Source organism: Oncorhynchus nerka, linkage group LG26 (genome assembly GCF_034236695.1).
Source record: "Oncorhynchus nerka isolate Pitt River linkage group LG26, Oner_Uvic_2.0, whole genome shotgun sequence".
NCBI lineage: Eukaryota > Metazoa > Chordata > Actinopteri > Salmoniformes > Salmonidae > Oncorhynchus > Oncorhynchus nerka.
Window position 1 is genome coordinate 42,447,660 of NC_088421.1, and position 26,202 is coordinate 42,473,861.

Genomic DNA, 26,202 nt, shown 5'->3' on the forward strand with positions numbered 1-26,202 from the left:
CTAACTAAGGTTTAGGGACCCTCCTTCCTCTAGTACTAGTGGATGGGTGAGGTAGTAGAGAGACTATATCAGTCTAACCAAGGTTTAGGGACCCTCCTTCCTCTAGTACTAGTGGATGGGTGTAGTAATCACTGACCAACTTCAACAGCTGTTTCTTAGAGTTCACCCCACTGCCATGCATAAAGCAGAAGTGAGTGTAGGAGGTTTTTGTCATGGTGTATATCACTGTGATACGAGTGCAAAAGGAGAGTCATTTCGAGTCTGACAGTAATACACTGCTGAGTCTGTCTCTTCCACATTACTGATTATAAACTGATAATCCTTATCAGACGTGGCTTTAGATGTGAAACGATCAGAGGAGAAACCAGATCCATATTCATCAGGGGAGGCGTGAGTACGGTAAAACCTTAACACATATTGAGGAGCTCCTCCTGGAACCTGTTTATACCAGAATACATAATTGCCTTCATCTTTGGTGATGTCACAGTGAAAAGTGGCAGTCCCCTTTGTACTGACAGTCAGTACTGAAGGTGTCTGTGTCACTGCTTTCTGGCAACTGACGTCTGTGGGAATGAAACACAGAATTTACGACATGTTATCATACATGAATGTACAACTTCTTTTGAATTCTTTAGATTCAGAATGAACGAACAGTAAATCCTTACATGTTAGAGCAGTGATGAGAGTGCAGAGTGTCCCCAGCATGTTGTCAGTGTGAGGTGTGAACGGCCCTTACTGTCCAGCTGAGAGATGAGCAGGGTTGGAGTGTGAGGAGAGGAGAGGCTGCAGGACCCACCTATAAGGAGACAGACAGGGAGGATCGGGGGGAGGGGCCTCTGCAGTTAACCAATCACCAAGCCATGGATGACCAGAGGGAGTGGCCTCTGCAATCAACCTACCACCAGCTACTCTCATTGTTGATTGTTATTATTATTTTTCACTGTAATTTTTCTGAATGATCAAAGTAACCAGAATATATGAGAGACTAGTATGATCATTGTTCTACATGAGATCCTGTCTTCTTCACTGACTCATATTCTACCTCCATCAAATCATATCTGTAGTTTAATATCCTATACTAGTTCTACACAGGACCAACATAATGACGAGGTATCTAATCTCCTACCTCCATCAAACCATGAATGGAGTTTATTATCCTACACTAGATCTACATGGGACCAACATAATTATGAGGTACTTAGGATGTCTCCCTATTCCCCTTATAGTGTCTACTGTTGACCAGAACCCAATGGGCCTTTGTCAAAAGTAGTGCACTATAAAGGGAATATAGTGCCATTTGAGAAACATTTTCAGTTTCAGTCCACTCCTCTGGTCACCTGCAACCCCCCCTAACTCCCCCTCCCCCCCACACAGTTCTGAGAGGAGATAAAATAACCTCTTCATTTACATGAAGCTATAAATAAGGAGAGGAGGGGAAGCAGGTGTCCTGGGGGAGAAAGAGAGCAACACATCACTGCCTGTAACTCAGTGTCAGAACTAGAACACGTCCCTGGTGAATGACTCTGCTAACTAGAGATAGTAGACATGAAACCATCAGCTGGTCTTTGGGTGGGACTGAAACCAGTGGTCTACAGACAGCTGTTCCTGTTGAAATGTACATGTAGATCTTTCCTCAGTCATTATTGGTGGTTCTACGTCTGGTTTACTTTGGCAGAACTGCAGAGTCTATTCTGATCACTGAGGCAGGATGGTGTGAATCCTAACTTCTAATTAAGGTGAATCTTTACTTAGTCATGCATTGATACCAATGATGCCAATGGGAGACTAAGTGAAAATGTGACTGAACTGCTAGTTAGGATTCTCCCCAATGTGAACAAGACCAGACTTAGAGTGAGGGCACCAAGGAGGACAGATGTGAAGAACCAGATGAGGACACAGAGAGAGAAAATGGAACAGGACAAGGGTTCATGAGGACCAGAGGAAGGAGGGTCCCTAAACCTTAGTTAGACTGATATAGTCTCTCTACTACTACACCCATCCACTAGTACTAGATGAAGGAGGGTCCCTAAACCTTAGTTAGACTGATATAGTCTCTCTACTACTACACCCATCCACTAGTACTAGAGGAAGGAGGGTCCCTAAACCTTAGTTAGACTGATATAGTCTCTCTACTACCTCACCCATCCACTAGTACTAGAGGAAGGAGGGTCCCTAAACCTTAGTTAGACTGATTTAGTCTCTCTACTACTACACCCATCCACTAGTACTAGAGGAAGGAGGGTCCCTAAACCTTGGTTAGACTGATATAGTCTCTTTACTACCTCACCCATCCACTAGTACTAGATGAAGGAGGGTCCCTAAACCTTAGTTAGACTGATATAGTCTCTCTACTACTACACCCATCCACTAGTACTACAGGAAGGAGGGTCCCTAAACCTTAGTTAGACTGATATAGTCTCTCTACTACCTCACCCATCCACTAGTACTAGATGAAGGAGGGTCCCTAAACCTTAGTTAGACTGATATAGTACCTCTACTACCTCACCCATCCACTAGTACTAGAGGAAGGAGGGTCCCTAAACCTTAGTTAGACTGATATAGTCTCTCTACTACCTCACCCATCCACTAGTACTAGAGGAAGGAGGTTCCCTAAACCTTAGTTAGACTGATATAGTCTCTCTACTACCTCACCCATCCACTAGTACTAGATGAAGGAGGGTCCCTAAACCTTAGTTAGACTGATATAGTCTCTCTACTACTACACCCATCCACTAGTACTAGAGGAAGGAGGGTCCCTAAACCTTAGTTAGACTGATATAGTCTCTCTACTACCTCACCCATCCACTAGTACTAGAGGAAGGAGGGTCCCTAAACCTTAGTTAGACTGATATAGTCTCTCTACTACCTCACCCATCCACTAGTACTAGAGGAAGGAGGGTCCCTAAACCTTAGTTAGACTGATATAGTCTCTCTACTACCTCACCCATCCACTAGTACTAGAGGAAGGAGGGTCCCTAAACCTTAGTTAGACTGATATAGTCTCTCTACTACTACACCCATCCACTAGTACTAGAGGAAGGAGGGTCCCTAAACCTTAGTTAGACTGATATAGTCTCTCTACTACCTCACCCATCCACTAGTACTAGAGGAAGGAGGGTCCCTAAACCTTAGTTAGACTGATATGGTCTCTCTACTACTACACCCATCCACTAGTACTAGAGGAAGGAGGGTCCCTAAACCTTAGTTAGACTGATATAGTCTCTCTACTACCTCACCCATCCACTAGTACTAGAGGAAGGAGGGTCCCTAAACCTTAGTTAGACTGATTTAGTCTCTCTACTACTACACCCATCCACTAGTACTAGAGGAAGGAGGGTCCCTAAACCTTAGTTAGACTAATATAGTCTCTCTACTACCTCACCCATCCACTAGTACTAGAGGAAGGAGGGTCCCTAAACCTTAGTTAGACTGATATAGTCTCTCTACTACCTCACCCATCCACTAGTACTAGAGGAAGGAGGGTCCCTAAACCTTAGTTAGACTGATATAGTCTCTCTACTACCTCACCCATCCACTAGTACTAGAGGAAGGAGGGTCCCTAAACCTTAGTTAGACTGATATAGTCTCTCTACTACTACACCCATCCACTAGTACTAGAGGAAGGAGGGTCCCTAAACCTTAGTTAGACTGATATAGTCTCTCTACTACTACACCCATCCACTAGTACTAGAGGAAGGAGGGTCCCTAAACCTTAGTTAGACAGATATAGTCTCTCTACTACTACACCCATCCACTAGTACTAGAGGAAGGAGGGTCCCTAAACCTTAGTTAGACTGATTTAGTCTCAACGACATCACTACACTCCTCTCTGAACCAGACCAACACAGAACTGAGGAGAGATTTGAACTGACAACACAGATATTGTACACTAACTTTCAATAACGTTATCATTTGTGATTGATTTGAAACTGCGTGATGGATTTATTCTGGAAATTATTACAATGAAATACAACTATAATGGAATACAACTATAATGGAATACAACTGTAATGGAATACAACTATAATGGAATACAACTATAATGGAATACAACTATAATGGAATACAACTATAATGGAATACAACTGTAATGGAATACAACTATAATGGAATACAACTATAATGGAATACAACTATAATGGAATACAACTATAATGGAATACAACTGTAATGAATACAACTATAATACAACTGTAATGGAATACAACTATAATGGAATACAACTATAATGGAATACAACTATAATGGAATACAACTATAATGGAATACAACTGTAATGGAATACAACTATAATGGAATACAACTATAATGGAATACAACTATAATGGAATACAACTGTAATGGAATACAACTATAATGGAATACAACTATAATGGAATACAACTGTAATGGAATACAACTGTAATGGAATACAACTATAATGGAATACAACTATAATGGAATACAACTGTAATGGAATACAACTGTAATGAAATACAACTATAATGGAATACAACTATAATGGAATACAACTATAATGGAATACAACTATAATGGAATACAACTGTAATGGAATACAACTGTAATGGAATACAACTGTAATGAAATACAACTATAATGGAATACAACTATAATGGAATACAACTATAATGAAATACAACTATAATGGAATACAACTGTAATGGAATACAACTGTAATGGAATACAACTATAATGGAATACAACTATAATGGAATACAACTGTAATGGAATACAACTGTAATGAAATACAACAGTTTGAGCCACAAGATGGAAGCGTATTATATTATTTGATCTCTTCTCTTTCCCCCTGCTGGCAAAGATGTATGGAGAGAAAAGAGTCATGAGTAAAATGTTAACGTACATTATAGTAAGACGTAGGTTTATAACACTATTGAATATAAACTATGAATATTTTGAATTTATCATGCTGCTGTACTGTTCTTTAAATTCTTCATACAGTGAATAGTACAAGCAAATATTGCCTAGGAAATAATCGAGTTTCCTTTTCAAATCAACTATTTTAAATAGATATGGAAGATTATTAAATATGTACTTTCAGAATGTTCTTATAATACAATCATATCACACTAATGAAAGGTTCTTAATAATGTGAAGTTTTAATATAAACTAAATGTGTGGTCCATCTCTGGTTATTCATTAACATTACATTAAACCTGCCCTACATCCTGGATATCTAGATCAACTATTTCTGGATCTGGACTAAAGTCAGAGAGCAGGCTGCTCTATTTGAGCTCTAGAGCTTAACACTGAGATCAACATGCTTATTAGAGTTCAGTTAAACCCCTCATGTAGAGCTGCTAACACTGATGTTCATCAACATGCTCTAATAGAGTCAGTTAAACTCCCCTCATGTAGAGCTGCTACACTGATGTTCATCAACATGCTCTCATGTAGAGCTGCTAACACTGATGTTCATCAACATGCTCTAATAGAGTTCAGTTAAACTCCCCTCATGTAGAGCTGCTAACACTGATGTTCATCAACATGCTCTAATAGAGTTCAGTTAAACTCCCCTCATGTAGAGCTGCTAACACTGATGTTCATCAACATGCTCTAATAGAGTTCAGTTAAACTAAACCCTCATGTAGAGCTGCTAACACTGATGTTCATCAACATGCTCTAATAGAGTTCAGTTAAACTCCCCTCATGTAGAGCTGCTAACACTGATGTTCATCAACATGCTCTAATAGAGTTCAGTTAAACTCCCCTCATTTAGAGCTGCTAACACTGATGTTCATCAACATGCTCTAATAGAGTTCAGTTAAACTCCCCTCATTTAGAGCTGCTAACACTGATGTTCATCAACATGCTCTAATAGAGTTCAGTTAAACTCCCCTCATGTAGAGCTGCTGATGTTCATCAACATGTTCATCAACATGCTCTAATAGAGTTCAGTTAAACTCCCCCTCATGTAGAGCTGCTAACACTGATGTTCATCAACATGCTCTAATAGAGTTCAGTTAAACTCCCCTCATGTAGAGCTGCTAACACTGATGTTCATCAACATGCTCTAATAGAGTTCAGTTAAACTCCCCTCATGTAGAGCTGCTAACACTGATGTTCATCAACATGCTCTAATAGAGTTCAGTTAAACTCCCCTCATGTAGAGCTGCTAACACTGATGTTCATCAACATTCTATTAGAGTTCAGTTAAACTCCCCTCATGTAGAGCTGCTAACACTGATGTTCATCAACATGCTCTAATAGAGTTCAGTTAAACTCCCCTCATGTAGAGCTGCTAACACTGATGTTCATCAACATGCTCTAATACAAACACTTGTTCTTTAGAATGTTCTTTATTGAATATCCACAATTACAGCAAAGCTCTAACTATTCCTCTATTAATCATCTGCAAAACAACCCATTTCAAATATAACAAGTCTACTTATCATGTAGCCTATGATATCAGTGTGATTAGCTATTTATCTTTTATGGAACATAATGTAAATATGCAGGTTAAACATTTTAATGCGTTAACAATAACTTGAAAAGTGATGTAGAAAATCAAATGGACATGACAATGGATCTCAGGCTATTCAGTGCTGCATTCAGACTTCTTGATGTCTTTCTCTGCGAACTTGGATCCCGCGGTGACTTTACATGAGAACACTTTGTCCTGGTTCCATTCTGACGTGTCAACGGTCAGACAGCTGCTGAGCTGGAACGTCTTGTCAGCTTGCGGTACCGGGCCACTCGTTGCGATGCCGCCGGTGACCGGATTCCCTCCCGCTGTCCAGCTGACATCGGCGTAGCCCATGGCCATCTGACTGGCCAGACACACCAGGGTGACTTTGCTGGACTTCAACTCATCGCTGGACGGAGGGAGGATGGTCAAGACAGGCGGAGGGAGGGTAGAGTCTGGACCAATGGAATGAGCAGAATAAATATTACGCAAAATCATTTGATAAGTTAGTAGAATGAAACGGGCTTGTGTGATTATACTGTAGAATAAAAAAGACGTTTTCTCAAAGGCTACAAAAAATTAACATGTTGGGCTCATAAATTAAAAGGCACTATAACCATGTAATTCTATTGTTACATGTTACTCACAAATCTCTGTTTGTACCTGGTCTTAGTTTGAAACTTTCTAAGTAACTCTCCATATGTGACTTTTCAGAGGTGAAGCAGATTTCTGTACAAGTGGATAATGAGTTCAGATCTCTACGTTTAAACATAATCAAGTAGTCAGATGTGCTGAATGAGGGATACAATCAAACATATATCCTACTACTAGTCGCCCAGGAAACAGAGTTACCAACTGTAATGTCGTAGCCTGCAATGTAATGAATCATGTAGCAACATTGTGTAACTACCATATACATGGTTTTATCATTATTTAATATGATGTGGGACCAATGCCTTAAAGGTTGATACAACTTTATGTAGCATTCACATTCAAATCTACCTCTGAGTAAATAGATGATTATTGTATGAGACATTATAAATGAGTATTGTTGTCAAGTGACAGCAGTAACCTACATGGTCAAATAGTCCATCATGTGTTTTCAGTTTAAATGTGAAATCAACAACTACAGATATACTGTAGGCTATGAAGATGTCACATGGTGTTCATGACTCTTGATAATCAGTCCACAAAGTAGGTTAATGACACTAAATAAATATGAAATAAGAATATAATGTTCAATATGTAACTCTATTAACTATTACGTATTACAAAAAACCTTGAATACAAAAATATACGGTTAAATAAAGGGAACTCACCAGTCACAATGAGCTTGGTTCCTGGTCCGAATACCACAGTGATTCAGTTTGTTTACACAGCCGTACAATAACCTCCTCACTCACTACTGAGAGGACAGGAACTGAACCATCCCATTCAGACAGAGCTTCACTCTCTCTACTGCGAGGACAGGAACTGAACCATCCCATTCAGACAGAGCTTCACTCTCTCTACTGAGAGGACAGGAACTGAACCATCCCATTCAGACAGAGCTTCACTCTCTCTACTGAGAGGACAGGAACTGAAACATCCCATCCAGACAGAGCTTCACTCTCTCTACTGAGAGGACAGGAACTGAACCATCCCATTCAGACAGAGCTTCACTCTCTCTACTGAGAGGACAAGAACTGAACCATCCCATTCAGACAGAGCTTCACTCTCTCTACTGAGAGGACAGGAACTGAACCATCCCATTCAGACAGAGCTTCACTCTCTCTACTGAGAGGACAGGAACTGAAACATCCCATTCAGACAGAGCTTCACTCTCTCTACTGAGAGGACAGGAACTGAACCATCCCATTCAGACAGAGCTTCACTCTCTCTACTGAGAGGACAGGAACTGAACCATCCCATTCAGACAGAGCTTCACTCTCTCTACTGAGAGGACAGGAACTGAACCATCCCATCCAGACAGAGCTTCACTCTCTCTACTGAGAGGACAGGGAACCATCCCATCCAGAGAGCTTCACTCTCTCTACTGAGAGGACAGGAACTGAAACATCCCATTCAGACAGAGCTTCCTCTCTACTGAGAGGACAGGAACTGAAACATCCCATTCAGACAGAGCTTCACTCTCTCTACTGAGAGGACAGGAACTGAACCATCCCATTCAGACAGAGCTTCACTCTCTCTACTGAGAGGACAGGAACTGAACCATCCCATTCAGACAGAGCTTCACTCTCTCTACTGAGAGGACAGGAACTGAACCATCCCATCCAGACAGGAAGAACCATCCCATTCAGACAGCTTCTCTCTCTACTGAGAGGACAGGAACTGAACCATCCCATCCAGACAGAGCTTCACTCTCTCTACTGAGAGGACAGGAACTGAAACATCCCATTCAGACAGAGCTTCACTCTCTCTACTGAGAGGACAGGAACTGAAACATCCCATTCAGACAGAGCTTCACTCTCTCTACTGAGAGGACAGGAACTGAAACATCCCATTCAGACAGAGCTTCACTCTCTCTACTGAGAGGACAGGAACTGAACCATCCCATTCAGACAGAGCTTCACTCTCTCTACTGAGAGGACAGGAACTGAAACATCTCTACTGAGAGGACAGAACTGAACCATCCCATTCAGACAGAGCTTCACTCTCTCTACTGAGAGGACAGGAACTGAACCATCCCATTCAGACAGAGCTTCACTCTCTCTACTGAGAGGACAGGAACTGAACCATCCCATTCCAGACAGAGCTTCTCTCTCTCTACTGAGAGGACAGGAACTGAAACATCCCATTCAGACAGAGCTGCTGAGAGGACAGGAACTGAAACATCCCATTCTTATCTACTACTGAGAGGACAGGAACTGAAACATCCCATTCAGACAGAGCTTCACTCTCTCTACTGAGAGGACAGGAACTGAATCATCCCATCCAGACAGAGCTTCACTCTCTCTACTGAGAGGACAGGAACTGAACCATCCCATCCAGACTGAGCTTCACTCTCTCTACTGAGAGGACAGGAACTGAAACATCCCATTCAGACAGAGCTTCACTCTCTCTACTGAGAGGACAGGAACTGAACCATCCCATTCAGACAGAGCTTCTCTCTACTGAGAGGACAGGAACTGAAACATCCCATTCAGACAGAGCTTCACTCTCTCTACTGAGAGGACAGGAACTGAAACATCCCATTCAGACAGAGCTTCACTCTCTCTACTGAGAGGACAGGAACTGAACCATCCCATTCAGACAGAGCTTCACTCTCTCTACAAACATCTCAGGCTTTTCTAGATTTCCTCTCTATGAAGTAACAGTATATTGTATAGCATCATATTCTGCTGTTTCTGTCTGGTCCTTTTAAATCCATCAGTTAAAGCAAAATCCATATGATGCAGTATTGACCTGATGATGATGATGATGATGATCACAACAAGAGAGACAACATCAGTTTCCTTTCAGACAATGTCTTCTTCTAATCTTTTTGACATGTAGTAATGGATGGTTCTTCCATTTCCAGATCTCCAATAGTGTCTTGTATATAATGTTATAATAATGACTGATCAACTGCTGTTTCTTAGAGTTCACCCCTCTGCCACGATGCAGAAGTGAGTGTATTTGGTGAGGAGGTTTTGTCATGGTGTATATGACTGTGATAGGAGAGTCATTTTGAGTCTGACAGTAATACACTGAAGAGTCTGCCTCCTCCACATTGTTAATAATAAAAAAATAATCTGATTTAGACTGATGATTAGATGTGAATTTAGGAGAGGAGAAACCAGAGCCATATTCTACAGATCTCCAACCAGTGTGATACCACATTAACACGTTCTGAGGGACTCCTCCTGGAACCTGTTAATACCAACCAGTAATATTATCAACAGTCCCCAGGTTACAGTCCATAGTGTGTCGACGAAATTTCCTCTATCTACCAAATCATGGGAGCAAACCACACACACAAGTCAGAGTTAGTTATCAAAGTCCATCTTTAATTATATCAGCTCTATAGCATTTTGACTTTCAACAGTTCAGTATCTCTAATGAAAAGTTGAGAGTCCCCCCATAACGGCAAAATGGGATCCTTTATAGCAAAGATACACAGGATAAAACAGCATCGGCATAATTCATTGTTCAGCTTTGTCTCCTTTCTCAAACTCAGAACCATAAACCAATCCTCCATATCAACAGGCATATATCAAATGGTCATTTAGATACAACCAACTCTAAATACAAACTCACGGAGAGGAGAATGAGGCTATAGGTTAAGATAAAAGGGAGCATGAGAATGATCCCAGACACTGCAACCCTCCTTTCCCCACTAGAAAAAGGTAGGGAGTAAAAGATATGTTTACACATGATGACACTTTGACCTCTCCCCTCTCTGCGGCCCATGCAACTTAGTCTTGACATAGAACAGATAACTGCAACCCCGCCACAGTATTATACAAAAATACCATTCTGATGAGAAGTAACTTACACACATTTGATGAATATAAAACATCTTACATATGTTACCAACAAATTCTGAATCTTCCACGACAAGTGTTCGTCTCTATTATCAACAGTCCCCAGGTTACAGTCCATAATGGTGGTCTCTATTATCAACAGTCCCCAGGTTACAGTCCATAATGGTGGTCTCTATTATCAACAGTCCCCATGTTACAGTCCAGAGTGTTTGTCTCTATTATCAACAGTCCCCAGGTTACAGTCCATAATGGTGGTCTCTATTATCAACAGTCCCCATGTTACAGTCCAGAGTGTTCGTCTCTATTATCAACAGTCCCCAGGTTACAGTCCAGAGTGTTCGTCTCTATTATCAACAATCCCCAGGTTACAGTCCATAATGGTGGTCTCTATTATCAACAGTCCCCATGTTACAGTCCAGAGTGTTCGTCTCTATTATCAACAGTCCCCAGGTTACAGTACAGAGTGGTCGTCTCTATTATCAACAGTCCCCAGGTTACAGTCCATAATGGTGGTCTCTATCATTAACAGTCCCCAGGTTACAGTCCATAATGGTGGTCTCTATCATCAACAGTCCCCAGGTTACAGTCCATAATGGTGGTCTCTATCATCAACAGTCCCCAGGTTACAGTCCATAATGGTGGTCTCTATCATCAACAGTCCCCAGGTTACAGTCCATAATGGTGGTCTCTATCATCAACAGTCCCCAGGTTACAGTCCATAATGGTGGTCTCTATCATCAACAGTCCCCAGGTTACAGTCCATAATGGTGGTCTCTATCATCAACAGTCCCCAGGTTACAGTCCATAATGGTGGTCTCTATCATCAACAGTCCCCAGGTTACAGTCCATAATGGTGGTCTCTATCATCAACAGTCCCCAGGTTACAGTCCATAATGGTGGTCTCTATCATCAACAGTCCCCAGGTTACAGTCCATAATGGTGGTCTCTATCATCAACAGTCCCCAGGTTACAGTCCATAATGGTGGTCTCTATCATCAACAGTCCCCAGGTTACAGTCCATAATGGTGGTCTCTATCATCAACAGTCCCCAGGTTACAGTCCATAATGGACCTGGTCTCTATCATCAACAGTCCCCAGGTTACAGTCCATAATGGTGGTCTATATCATCAACAGTCCCCAGGTTACAGTCCATAATGGTGGTCTATATCATCAACAGTCCCCAGGTTACAGTCCATAATGGTGGTCTCTATCATCAACAGTCCCCAGGTTACAGTCCATAATGGTGGTCTCTATCATCAACAGTCCCCAGGTTACAGTCCATAATGGACCTGGTCTCTATCATCAACAGTCCCCAGGTTACAGTCCATAATGGTGGTCTCTATCATCAACAGTCCCCAGGTTACAGTCTATAATGGACCTGGTCTCTATCATCAACAGTCCCCAGGTTACAGTCCATAATGGTGGTCTCTATCATCAACAGTCCCCAGGTTACAGTCCATAATGGACCTAGTCTCTATTATCAACAGTCCCCAGGATACAGTCCTTAGTGGCCTTCTCTATTATCAACAGTCCCCAGGTTACAGTCCTTAGTGGCCGTCTCTATTATCAACAGTCCCCAGGTTACAGTCCAGAGTCTCCGTCTCTATTATCAACAGTCCCCAGGTTACAGTCCAGAGTGTTTGTCTCTATTATCAACAGTCCCCAGGATACAGTCCAGAGTGTCCGTCTCTATTATCAACAGTCCCCAGGTTCCAGTCCAGAGAGGCCGTCTCTCCTTTCCTCACCGTCACAACAGGAGGCTTCTGTGTCACCACAGTCACACCACTGACACCTGGGAAATAAGAAGATGACATGTAGTAAAGAGAAACATACAGACTCATTATTAATAAACCAGGAAGTAAAACCTCCAGGAAGTCAGACTCCTTACATGTTAGAGCAGTGATGAGAGTGCAGAGTGTCCCCAGCATGTTGTCAGTGTGAGGTGTGAACGGCCCTTACTGTCCAGCTGAGAGATGAGCAGGGTTGGAGTGTGAGGAGAGGAGAGGCTGCAGGACCCACCTATAAGGAGACAGACAGGGAGGACCAGAGGGAGGGGCCTCTACAGTTAACCAATCACCAAGCCAGGAAGGACCAGAGGGAGGGGCCTCTACAGTTAACCAATCACCAAGCCAGGGAGGACCAGAGGGAGGGGCCTCTACAGTTAACCAATCACCAAGCCAGGGAGGACCAGAGGGAGGGGCCTCTACAGTTAACCAATCACCAAGCCAGGGAGGACCAGAGGGAGGGGCCTCTACAGTTAACCAATCACTATCTACTCTCAAACATACTGTATCTGGGTCTTCACAAGACCAACAGACAGATTTCTAAATAATAACTGGATGTTTCCTATATTTTCATAACTGTAACATTCATTTCAATTAGAGTCACTATTAAACTATAAAACATTTAAATATTTCAGAGAAGACTATTTCATAAACATAATGGATTTGTTTTGTTGCATTGTAAAGATCAGTATTCTGTTTCTTCTCATTTATGTTCGTTAGTTTATATCAGCATGTCATAATATAGATAATAACATTATAATAATATAATCTGGACCTGATGGTGGGGTTCTGAACTAACAGCACATCACTAAATGACTGTTGATGTAATATGTCTCTACTGTAAACCAGGGGACTGACTATCATGGAGGTTATCTGATACATGGAGTCTTCTGTTAGGACTGAACCTTCTGGAATATCACTTTATCATTCATGCTTTGTGACAACTAGGTGTAATTGTTAATGACAACATTCTAGTAAATGTGTGAAGGGTTTTGTGTAAAACACAAGCATGGAATGTTCTCCTACTGCAGACACACTGGTTCAGGATGACTTGACATTCAGTTAGTGTCTATATTCAGAACATCTGAAAGCAGAAGTGAGTGTATTTGGTGAGGAGGTTTTTGTCATGGTATATATCACTGTGATACGTGCACTTTAACAGAGCTGTCCCATGTCTGACAGTAATACACTGCTGAGTCTGTCTCCTCCACATTACTGATTATAAACTGATAATCCTTATTAGACGTGGCTTTAGATGTGAAACGATCAGAGGAGAAACCAGATCCATATTCATGAGGAGAGCCATGAGTACGGTAAAACCTTAACACATACTGAGGAGCTCCTCCTGGAACCTGTTTATACCAGATTACATAGTTGCTTTCATCTTTGGTGATGTCACAGTGAAAAGTGGCAGTCCCCTTTGTACTGACAGTCAGTACTGAAGGTGTCTGTGTCACTGCTTTCTGGCAACTGACATCTGTGGGAATGAAATACAATTTAAGACATTAAATCATAAATTAATGTTAAACTGGTATACCATTTTGGGGATTCAGATTGAACATAGAGTCAATTCCTTACATGTTAGAGCAGTGATGAGAGTGCAGAGTGTCCCCAGCATGTTGTCAGTGTGAGGTGTGAACGGCCCTTACTGTCCAGCTGAGAGATGAGCAGGGTTGGAGTGTGAGGAGAGGAGAGGCTGCAGGACCCACCTATAAGGAGACAGACAGGGAGGATCAGAGGGAGGGGCCTCTGCAGTTAACCAATCACCAGCTATTCTCATTGCTCTACACGAGGCCCTGTCTTCATCACTGACTCATATTCTACCTCCATCAAATCATAACTGGAGTTTAATATCCTATACTAGTTCAACATAATGATGAGTTGCTCAGGATGTGTCCCAAATGTCTACCTATTCCCTTGGTAGTGTACTACTGTTGACCAGAACCAAATGGGACCTTAAGAAGAGTGCACCATAAAGGGAATATAATGCCTTTCGGGACACACCCTCAGTTTCAGTCCACCCCCCCCCCACACAGTTCTGAGAGGAGATAAAATAACCTCTACATTTACATGAAGCTATAAATAAGGAGAGGAGGGGAAGCAGGTGTCCTGGGGGAGAAAGAGAGCAACACATCACTGCCTGTAACTCAGTGTCAGAACTAGAACACGTCCCTGGTGATTGACTCTGTTAACTAGAGATAGTAGACATGAAACTATCCATTTTTTCTAGGGTGGGACAGAAGGATGGCCCCGCAAGACTAGATGGGACTGAAATCAGTGGTCTGACTAGCGCCACTGTGCTTTCTTTAATGTTGGTATATCCTGAGTCATTATTGGTGGTACTTTGTCCTCCTCTGGTGGACGTTAACAGAACTGCAGCCTCTATTCTGATCACTGATGCAGAATGTGAAACATCGTAGCATGACGCCGCGCTACACTGAGTGCACAAAACATTAAGAACACCTTCCTACTATTGAGTTGAATCTTACAAGGTCATAGTTTAATGCTGAAAGACTAAGTGAAGGTCAGACCTATACAGTAGATATTAATGCTGAAATGATACTGAGTCCAACATGTAATGTTAATACTAGAGAACAGTTTAAACCATGTAATAATGGCAGCTTCAAACTCTCTCAACATTGGCCTGTCATTCCTGCATCCTCAGGTAAAATACAGGTCAGCGTTCTAGTCTGAAATACTTGAATGCTTCTCTCTCCGCCCAGCATCTGGGTCGTTCCACCAATTCGGTGCCTATTGAAAAGTGTAAAGCATTTCTTTGATTTTGTCACAAATAGCACATATTCGCCTTCATAAACAACGTGTTTTTCCATTTCAAGAGGTTAAATAAAGAATTGACTAGAACAAATGCCTATTAAGTGTCAAATAAAGTAACAGGGTTGATGATTTCTTGTTAAATAAGCCATGAATCCCCTTGTGACAGCGGGGAGAGTGGAAGCTTGTTGTGTGCAGAAAGGAGTGGCAATTGAATGCTTCACAAAAAATGTTTTATTGTTACAACATTTCCATCCTATCTATCTACGAGTAACAAGATTGACGTAATGCTCCACCTGCTCAGTGTTCCACCACATAACACCAGAAAATGGCTAAGAACCAGCTCACCGGCTTTTCCTCTATGATTTGACTATTAGATGTTCAATGTTTCTTTGATAAAACTATTTAAAAAGGAATAGTTTCCCCATATTAACTAGATTCAGCAAAATGATGTTGCCACGAGCAGCACCGGATATATTGAGATGGGCGAGATGCAACACTTCACTCTCATACTGTAACACAAAGTATCTGCGCATGTGCACGGATACACTTGACACTGTGTACAGCCTGGTAGCCAGGCCATCAAAAGAGCAGAGAGGTTGAGCTTCGCGCTTCAACGCTCTTAGTTGTTGTGAGAATTGACTGACTACGCTGTTTACTTTCTGTATCTACATCATATTGCTGGTTTGAATGCCAGAGCCAACAAGGTGGGGGAAGTCTGTCGCTGTGCCCTTGAACAAAACACTTAAAACAAATTGCTCAATGGGCTCAGTGTAATGGCGACCCTGGCCGTGATTCCACTCCCTGCGGGTGTCTCAGGGGGATTACACACTGCGTGTAACAGAACAAATATAAACACCCCCCAATTATTTATTACTGGCTGAGGAGACTACACTGAATACAAATGTCATCTAATTTAATGTACTGAACATTCGATCAATCAATCAAACATATTTTATGAAGCTCTTTTTACATCAGCAGCTGTCACAAAGTGCTTTACAGAAACCCAGACTAAAACCACATAGAACAGGCAGAAGCACATTGGGCAGCAAAACTCCCCAGAAGGAAGGAACTTGGGAAAGAACCTAGAGAGGAGCCTAGAGAGGAAGCAGACTCAGAGGAAAGAACCTAGAGAGGAGCCTAGAGAGGAAGCAAACTCAGAGGAAAGAACCTAGAGAGGAGCCTAGAGAGGAGCCTAGAGAGGAAGCAGACTCAGAGGAAAGAACCTAGAGAGGAGCCTAGAGAGGAAGCAGACTCAGAGGAAGGAACCTAGAGAGGAAGCAGGCTCAGAGGGAGGAACATGGAGAGGAAGCAGGCTCAGAGGGAGGAACCTAGAGAGGAAGCAGGCTCAGAGGGAGGAACCTAGAGAGGAAGAAGACACAGAGGAAGGAGCCTAGAGAGGAAGCAGACTCAGAGGAAGGAACCTAGAGAGGAACCAGGCTCAGAGGGAGGAACCTTGAGAGGAAGGAGGCTCAGAGGAAGGAACCTAGAGAGGAACCGAGAGAGGAAGCAGGCTCAGAGGAAGGAACCTAGAGAGGAAGCAGGCTCAGAGGAAGGAACCTAGAGAGGAAGCAGGTTCAGAGGGAGGAACTTAGAGAGGAAGCAGGCTCAGAGGAAGGAACCTAGAGAGGAAGCAGGCTCAGAGGGAGGAACCTAGAGAGGAAGCAGGCTCAGAAGGAGGAACCTAGAGAGGAACCAGGCTCAGAGGGAAGAACCTAGATAGAAACCAGGCTCAGAAGGAGAAACCATACAGTCCATGTACCATACAGTCTATGTTACCATACAGTCCATGTACCATACAGTCTACATACTATACACTCTATGTTACCATACAGTCGATGTACCATCAGTCCATGTACCATCAGTCTATGTACCATACAGTCTCGGAGGAAAATAATGTCACTGTAACCTGCGATGACATCTGCAAGCCTATGAATGTGTGTAATACACTCATCTAATCTACTTTATGTTACCTAGTGTCCACCAGAGATTAGACCAGACCATGGTTTTATGTCAAAGGCATATGGAGGTGCCCTTGATTTGCACTGAGCATGGTCGTGTTTGCACTTTTGGGACTATTGCATTGATTGATCCCATAGTACCAGGCAAGCTAAATCACGCATAGACATACACCTGTCCTGCACTTGTTACGATAACGTTCTTATTCCAATTCACCACCTGTTCACGTGTTGTATTATTATTCTGAGACACAGACCTCCCTACCCCCTCTTTTCTCGCCTCCTCATCTTTGCCTTCACCACGGTGCATATGCCATATTCCTAAACGAGTCAGCGAGATTCCAGTTAGGATAAACTAGGACAGGACAATTTAAGCAAGATGGCGTTTCCCCTGTCGCCAGCTAAAGTGACGCTCCGAAAATGCAATGAGTATTGAATATCTCCTAGGGAATATAGCGAGGATTCTGGATAACCCTGTGCAGCCTAATGAATCATGTTGCATTGATCTACTCTAAAGACAGAGGAAGAACATAACTTGACTTGGAGAGTAAGATTGCCACTGGACGAATGCCAAGGTATTTGTACAGTCAGTGACAAAACCGAAAACGATGTAGCCTAAATAACGGAATCACGTCGACAAAGCAGCGCGATAAAGCAGCGGGGTTCTGTATTCTGGCTTCATCATCATCAAACTGGTTGGATGACGGAGAAGAAAAGCGTGGGACGGGAGATGCCTATCTATCGTTTTTAATCATCCGTCAGTCAAGTGAATGCCTGCGGTATCAAATTCAAAAACAAATACCGACGGGAATGTTTGTCAACATATGTCTATTGATCCGATGTGAAGGATGCGCGCACTGCGTCTCAAGGGTGTCAAAGATAAATAACCTAAAATGCAGCGTTTAATTTGACTGGCATACAATCCTTCGGCTAAATGTGCTTTAGTCAACATCTGATCTATTTCCATGTTGTATTTTGATAAACCCTGTCTGCTGTCGTCTCAAGACTGAAGAGGGGGGAGGATGTCCGTGGCTCTCTCCATGACGGTTATGTCTTCAGCGTTCTTTAATCCCAGTTTTGCCTTCAGTTCCCATTTTGACTCAGGTACGTGTCGATCTCAAACGGACATTTAATGTGTGTGTTGTTTCATGTGTGTTTCATCTAATGTCTTTGTCAGAACGTGTATTGCTAGTATTGAATTTGAAACATAATATTCTTCTTCATCATCATCAGGTCCCTCTATATGTTGAATCATTGTGTGTTTAAACTCTGCTGCTGGTCCTTCAGCTCCATGTGAAGGATATGGATGTTCATCTGTCAACAACAGCAGCTAGATCAATATACAGTAGCCAGTGTGCTGTTGGCAGCCTTTATAGCCTGGTTGTGTGTGTGTAGGTCTCTGTGTGTTGATATTTGGGCAGTCTTCTTCTCCCTTTCTGTAGTCAGACCTCCAGCAGCACCCCCTTTTTTTGCCTCTTGGAGCAGTTTCCATGGCAACCCGAGGGGAGGGTGGCATGTTATTATTTTAGAGGAATGCTGAGGAAGTTGGGATGAAGGGCAGTGTGTGTGTGTGTGTGTGTGTGTGTGTGTGTGTGTGTGTGTGTGTGTGTGTGTGTGTGTGTGTGTGTGTGTGTGTGTGTGTGTGTTTCACTACCACGCTATTGCCTGCCTCTCTCAGCCTGATCCTGATCCGCAGTGGAGAAAGGCAGCTCAAAGCCAACCTAGCATGAAGACCCCTGCAGGTGTGTGTGTGTGTGTGTGTTTGTGTGCGTTTGCGTGTGTATGCTTGTGTGTCAGCCCAGCTTAGCCCAGCTCAAACCTACTTCAGTTCACTGGAGACCTCACTCCCTGACTCTGGCTCTACGACTTGTTGTTGAAAGTACAGTAGTCTGCCTGTCTGCAGTGTTTACCCAGAGCTCAGGGCAACTGGACAGGGCAGAGCCACCATGGACTCTGGCTACTAGAGCCAGCATGATGGGCAGGAGCACTCAGGTGCTGCTGTGTTGGGGGAGGGTTTGAGAGGGGAGGAAGAGACGTGTGAGGGAGTGGGGTGAGAGGAGAGAGAGTTGGAGAGGAGGAGAGAGAGTAGAGGGGGAGAGGGTTGAGGAAGGGAAATTGGGATACCTAGTCAGTGAGTGCGTTCAACTGAAATGTGTCTTCCACATTTAAGGAAGGGGAGTGTGTGCAGACAGCCTCAGTGAAGAGTTGAATTAGAGCAGAATAAATGAATGGGAGGTAGAGTAAACAGGGTTGAGGTTGTTGCTGCGGTTTGTGTGTGTGTGTGTGTGTGTGTGTGTGTGTTTAAAGAGCATTGAGTGTCCCTGCACTAGGCTGTGTGTGCTCAGCATATAAATGAGGTAGCCCTGACGACCGGCCTCCTACAGCTCACTCTGGTCGCTGCATGCAAGATCTCTCTTTTTCTATTTTCCCAGACCTGTCACTAGTGATATGGGGATTTCAGTACCACATGCTGTACCTGTCACTAGTGATATGGGGTTTCAGTACCCCACGCTGAACCTGTCACTAGTGATATGGGGGTTTCAGTACCCCACGCTGAACCTGTCACTAGTGATATGGGGTTTCAGTACCCTACTCTGTACCTGTCACTAGTGATATGGGGTTTCAGTACCCTACACTGAACCTGTCACTAGTGATATGGGGTTTCAGTACCACATGCTGTACCTGTCACTAGTGATATGGGGTTTCAGTACCCTACTCTGTACCTGTCACTAGTGATATGGGGATTTCAGTACCACATGCTGTACCTGTCACTAGTGATATGGGGATTTCAGTACCCATGCTGTACCTGTCACTAGTGATATGGGGTTTCAGTACCCCACGCTGTACCTGTCACTAGTCATATGGGGGTTTCAGTACCCTACTCTGTACCTGTCACTAGTGATATGGGGTTTCAGTACCCTACTCTGTACCTGTCACTAGTGATATGGGGTTTCAGTACCACGTGCTGTACCTGTCACTAGTGATATGGGGTTTGTACCTGTCACTAGTGATATGGGGTTTCAGTACCCCATGCTGTACCTGTCACTAGTGATATGGGGTTTCAGGGTACCTGTCACTAGTGATATGGGGTTTCAGTACCCCACTGTACCTGTCACTAGTGATATGGGGGTTTCAGTCACCTGTCACTAGTGATATGGGGTTTCAGTCACCTGTCACTAGTGATATGGGGTTTCAGTACTCTGTACCTGTCACTAGTGATATGGGGTTTCAGTACCCCATGCTGTACCTGTCACTAGTGATATGGGGTTTCAGTACCCTACGCTGTACCTGTCACTAGTGATATGGGGGTTTCAGTACCCTACTCTGTACCTGTCACTAGTGATATGGGGTTTCAGTACCCCACGCTGTACCTGTCACTAGTGATATGGGGTTTCAGTACCACATGCTGTACCTGTCACTAGTGATATGGGGTTTCAGTACCTGTCACTAGTGATATGGGGTTTCAGTACCCTACTCTGTACCTGTCACTAGTGATATGGGGTTTCAGTACCCCACTCTGTACCTGTCACTAGTGATATGGGGTTTCTCTGTACCTGTCACTAGTGATATGGGGTTTCAGTACCCCTACGCTGTACCTGTCACTGTACCTGTCACAAGCTGTACCTGACTAGTGATATGGGGTTTCAGTACCCATGCTGTACCTGTCACTAGTGATATGGGGATTTCAGTACCCCACGCTGTACCTGTCACTAGTGATATGGGGTTTCAGTACCCCATGCTGTACCTGTCACTGGGTTTCTCTGTACCTGTCACTAGTGATATGGGGTTTCAGTACCCCACGCTGTACCTGTCACTAGTGATATGGGGGCTGTACCTGTCACTAGTGATATGGGGTTTCAGTACCCCACGCTGTACCTGTCACTAGTGATATGGGGTTTCAGTACCCTACGCTGTACCTGTCACTAGTGATATGGGGGTTTCAGTACCCTACTCTGTACCTGTCACTAGTGATATGGGGTTTCAGTACCCCACGCTGTACCTGTCACTAGTGATATGGGGGTTTCAGTACCCTACTCTGTACCTGTCACTAGTGATATGGGGGTTTCAGTACCCCATGCTGTACCTGTCACTAGTGATATGGGGTTTCAGTACCCTACGCTGTACCTGTCACTAGTGATATGGGGGTTCCAGTAGCCCACACTGTACCTATCAATAGTGATATGGGGGTTTCAGTACCCCATGTTGTACCGTTCACTAGTGATATTTGGGAGGTAGAGTAACCCCCATATTTATCATGGTGTACAAGACACCTTTCTGATTTGCGCCTGTCTAGGTGGACTAATCCATTGTTTAGGCCGTGGGGGTGGCACAGTCCATCACTCTAAGACATGTTCTACTGAAATTGTATATGGTTATATTGGTCAGAAATAGTTTATTGTAATCTAACAGCACCTGTTTGGCACTTATAATACTCACCCAGCGCTTGTTCCTTTACCCTTCCTTTATCTGGATATCCAGTAGTTTACACCACTAAGTCAAACATCTTTTACAGATCTGACTTCCCCTTTCCCTCCTGAACAACCAGTAAACATTCCCCTGTTTTGGGTTTGTCACGTCCTCTGCATCCGTTTTGCTGTTATGCTTATCTGAGTTTATGATTATGATATGCTATAAGTCATGCCCTATTGTCATAATAGAGAGAGCAAGGTTTGAGGGAATAGGGGAATGAGGGATTTCGGTAAGAGAACTTTTCAGTCAGACATGGCTATAATTATGTTTCAGCTTCAGCAACATGGACAGCGTGATTAACACTGTTGATGCTCTGTGGTGGTCGCTGGAGCAGGGAGGAGAGAGAGAGACAATGGGTGCTAGTCACACAGTCACTCTTTTTTTAACAAAGTCTGAGTCAGGCCAGTCTGAGTCAGGCCCGGCACAATCAAATCAATTGTGGTCGGAATTCCTCTAGTCATTTGTGTGTCTTAATTGTGTAATCAAACAGTGTGCAGTTGATTGGATTGTTTGTTTTGGAAAAATACACGTTTAAAAATGTAGACCAATCGATTTCGACCAACATTCTTCTTTTCGGGGACAGCCCTAATTTCAGCCCAGGTCTGCTGTCCTTCATGCTGTCCAGTGGCTGGCCTCAGCCTGGCCTGGGACTCTGGTTCTGGCCTCAGCTTGGCCTGGCTCTGGTTCTGGCCTCAGCCTGGCCTGGGACTCTGGTTCTGGCCTCAGCCTGGCCTGGGACTCTGGTTCTGGCCTCAGCCCGGCCTGGGACTCTGGTTCTGGCCTCAGCTTGGCCTGGCTCTGGTTCTGGTTCTGGCCTCAGCCTGGCCTGGGACTCTGGTTCTGGTCTCAGCCTGGCCTGACTCTGGTTCTGGTCTCAGCCTGGCCTGTCTCTAGTTCTGACCTCAGCCTGGCCTGACTCTGGTTCTGGTCTCAACCTGGCCTGGCTCTGGTTCTGACCTCAGCCTGGCCTGGCTCTGGTTCTGGCCTTAGCCTGGCCTGACTCTGGTTCTGGCCTCAGCCTGGCCTGGCCTGGGACTCTGGTTCTGGCCTCAGCCTGGCCTGGCCTGGGACTCTGGTTTTAACCTCAGCCTGGCCTGGGATTCTGGTTCTGGCCTCAGCCTGGCCTGGGACTCTGGTTCTGGCCTCAGTCTGGCCTGGCCTGGGGCTCTGGTTCTGGCCTCAGCCTGGCCTGAGACTCTGGTTCTGGTTCTGGTTCTGGTTCTGGCCTCAGCCTGGCCTGACTCTGGTTCTGGCCTCAGCCTGGCCTGGCCTGGGACTCTGGTTCTGGCCTCAGCCTGGCCTGGCCTGGGACTCTGGTTCTGGCCTCAGCCTGGCCTGGCCTGGGACTCTGGTTTTAACCTCAGCCTGGCCTGGCTCTGGTTCTAACCTCAGCCTGGCCAGGGATTCTGGTTCTGGCCTCAGCCTGGCCTGGCCTGGGACTCTGGTTCTGGCCTCAGTCTGGCCTGGCCTGGGGCTCTGGTTCTGGCCTCAGCCTGGCCTGAGACTCTGGTTCTGGTTCTGGCTCTGGCTCTGGCTCTGGTTCTGGCCTCAGCCTGGCCTGACTCTGGTTCTGGCCTCAGCCTGGCCTGGCCTGGGACTCTGGTTCTGGCCTGGCCTGGGACTCTGGTTCTGGCCTCAGCCTGGCCTGGCCTGGGACTCTGGTTTTAACCTCAGCCTGGCCTGGCTCTGGTTCTAACCTCAGCCTGGCCAGGGATTCTGGTTCTGGCCTCAGCCTGGCCTGGCCTGGGACTCTGGTTCTGGCCTCAGTCTGGCCTGGCCTGGGGCTCTGGTTCTGGCCTCAGCCTGGCCTGAGGTTCTGGTTCTGGTTCTGGCCTCAGCCTGGCCTAGCCTGGCCTGGGGCTCTGGTTCTGGCCTCAGCCTCAGCCTGGCCTGAGACTCTTGTTCTGGTTTTGGTTGTTTCCTCAGCATGGCCTGGGACTCTGGTTGTGTCCTGTCATTATTATGTAACCCCACCACATTAATGTGATTGTGTAATTTGAGGTGAAAAGACACTATCGTCTCGATCTTGGCTGGGAAATCATGGGTGAAAATACTTGGGTTGTATTCCAAATGGCACCCTATACCCTATATAGTGCACTAGTTTTCACTAGAGCATGTAGTGCAGTTTGTAGGGAATAGGGTGCATTTGGGACCCTAGTACTTGTTCACGGTGGTTAACTGAGGATCGCTCTGGGCTTTCCCTCTAATCAAATTGGTCCATTGGCGTTTTATTACTGTGGAGAGGGTGAGGTTTATAAACCCTTAGGAAGGACTTTTATTGCTGTGGAGATGGTGAGCTTTATAAACCCTTAGGAAGGACTTGTATTGCTGTGGAGAGGGTGAGGTTTATAAACCCTTAGGAAGGACTTGTATTGCTGTGGAGAGGGTGAGGTTAAAAACCCTTAGGAAGGACTTTTATTGCTGTGGAGATGGTGAGCTTTATAAACCCTTAGGAATGACTTTTATTGCTGTGGGGATGGTGAGCTTTATAAACCCTTAGGAAGGACTTTTATTGCTGTGGAGAGGGTGAGCTTTATAAACCCTTAGGAAGGACTTTTATTGCTGTGGGGATGGTGAGCTTTATAAACCCTTAGGAAGGACTTTTATTGCTGTGGAGAGGGTGAGCTTTATAAACCCTTAGGAAGGACTTTTATTGCTGTGGAGATGGTGAGCTTTATAAACCCTTAGGAAGGACTTTTATTGCTGTGGAGATGGTGAGCTTTATAAACCCTTAGGAAGGACTTTTATTGCTGTGGAGAGGGTGAGCTTTATAAACCCTTAGGAAGGACTTTTATTGCTGTGGAGATGGTGAGCTTTATAAACCCTTAGGAAGGACTTGTATTGCTGTGGAGAGGGTGAGGTTAAAAACCCTTAGGAAGGACTTTTATTGCTGTGGAGATGGTGAGCTTTATAAACCCTTAGGAATGACTTTTATTGCTGTGGGGATGGTGAGCTTTATAAACCCTTAGGAAGGACTTTTATTGCTGTGGAGAGGGTGAGCTTTATAAACCCTTAGGAAGGACTTTTATTGCTGTGGGGATGGTGAGCTTTATAAACCCTTAGGAAGGACTTTTATTGCTGTGGAGAGGGTGAGCTTTATAAACCCTTAGGAAGGACTTTTATTGCTGTGGAGATGGTGAGCTTTATAAACCCTTAGGAAGGACTTTTATTGCTGTGGAGATGGTGAGCTTTATAAACCCTTAGGAAGGACTTTTATTGCTGTGGAGAGGGTGAGCTTTATAAACCCTTAGGAAGGACTTTTATTACTGTGGAGAGGGTGAGGTTTATAAACCCTTAGGAAGGACTTTTATTGCTGTGGGGATGGTGAGCTTTATAAACCCTTAGGAAGGACTTTTATTGCTGTGGAGATGGTGAGCTTTATAAACCCTTAGGAAGGACTTTTATTGCTGTGGAGATGGTGAGCTTTATAAACCCTTAGGAATGACTTTTATTGCTGTGGAGAGGGTGAGCTTCATAAACCCTTAGGAAGGACTTTTATTGCTGTGGAGATGGTGAGCTTTATAAACCCTTAGGAAGGACTTTTATTGCTGTGGAGATGGTGAGCTTTATAAACCCTTAGGAAGGACTTTTATTGCTGTGGAGATGGTGAGCTTTATAAACCCTTAGGAAGGACTTTTATTGCTGTGGAGATGGTGAGCTTTATAAACCCTTAGGAATTACTTTTATTGCTGTGGAGATGGTGAGCTTTATAAACCCTTAGGAAGGACTTTTATTGCTGTGGAGATGGTGAGCTTTATAAACCCTTAGGAAGGACTTTTATTGCTGTGGAGATGGTGAGCTTTATAAACCCTTAGGAATTACTTTTATTGCTGTGGAGATGGTGAGCTTTATAAACCCTTAGGAAGGACTTTTATTGCTGTGGAGATGGTGAGCTTTATAAACTAACTATGTTTTTTAGAATGTTGAGTAGCTTCAGAGGTCAACAGAGGTCAGAAGAGGTCACAGCCAATGTTGCCTCTAATTTGTTTTGACACTGAACAAATTTCAGGTCTGCTGAGTGCAAACTTGAACATTGTGAAAATTCTGTGCAGCTTCCAGCGCGCGTTTACTGTGAACACTGAGGCTGAACCCACTTTAAGTTACAGTTGTAATAGTGGCCAAGCTATTTGATCATAATGTAGAGTGGCCTACCATCAACAACAATGGAGAAAATGCATCCCATAACATTTTAACATGGAAATAGCTGTTCTATCATTCAGCCTACAGTAGCAGCCAATGTGTGTTGTTCAATATAGGCCTACATTCTATGAGACTTTTGAAAAAATCATGCAGAGCTTGACATGAACCTGTTTATCCATTTGTCCTTC

At 44.1% G+C, this 26,202-nt stretch overlaps 2 protein-coding genes and 1 long non-coding RNA gene across 3 annotated transcripts in view; 1 reads left to right on the plus strand and 2 right to left on the minus strand.

Annotated features, from left to right (window-relative positions):
* Positions 1-6,298: 6,298 nt before the first annotated feature.
* Positions 6,299-14,379, minus strand: LOC115121136 (immunoglobulin lambda-1 light chain-like). The gene is made up of 4 exons (XM_065010762.1): positions 14,253-14,379; positions 13,819-14,151; positions 7,744-7,773; positions 6,299-6,879 (listed from the first exon to the last, which is right to left on the minus strand). Exons 1-4 carry the CDS (start codon positions 14,290-14,292, stop codon positions 6,554-6,556), a joined length of 729 nt encoding a protein of 242 aa, XP_064866834.1. The 5' UTR covers positions 14,293-14,379; the 3' UTR covers positions 6,299-6,553.
* Positions 10,393-13,812, minus strand: LOC135564758 (uncharacterized). Its single transcript, XR_010461260.1, has 2 exons — positions 12,779-13,812; positions 10,393-12,682 (listed from the first exon to the last, which is right to left on the minus strand). It is a non-coding gene; the product is annotated as an uncharacterized LOC135564758 (long non-coding RNA).
* Positions 14,380-17,726: 3,347 nt separating the features above from the next.
* The window catches only part of LOC115116125 (serine/threonine-protein kinase LMTK1-like), a 122,719-nt gene continuing 114,243 nt past the window's right edge, over positions 17,727-26,202 (plus strand). The window contains 1 exon segment of the mRNA XM_065010764.1: positions 17,727-18,508. Within this exon segment, the coding sequence (XP_064866836.1) occupies positions 18,427-18,508 (82 nt within the window). The 5' untranslated portion in view covers positions 17,727-18,426.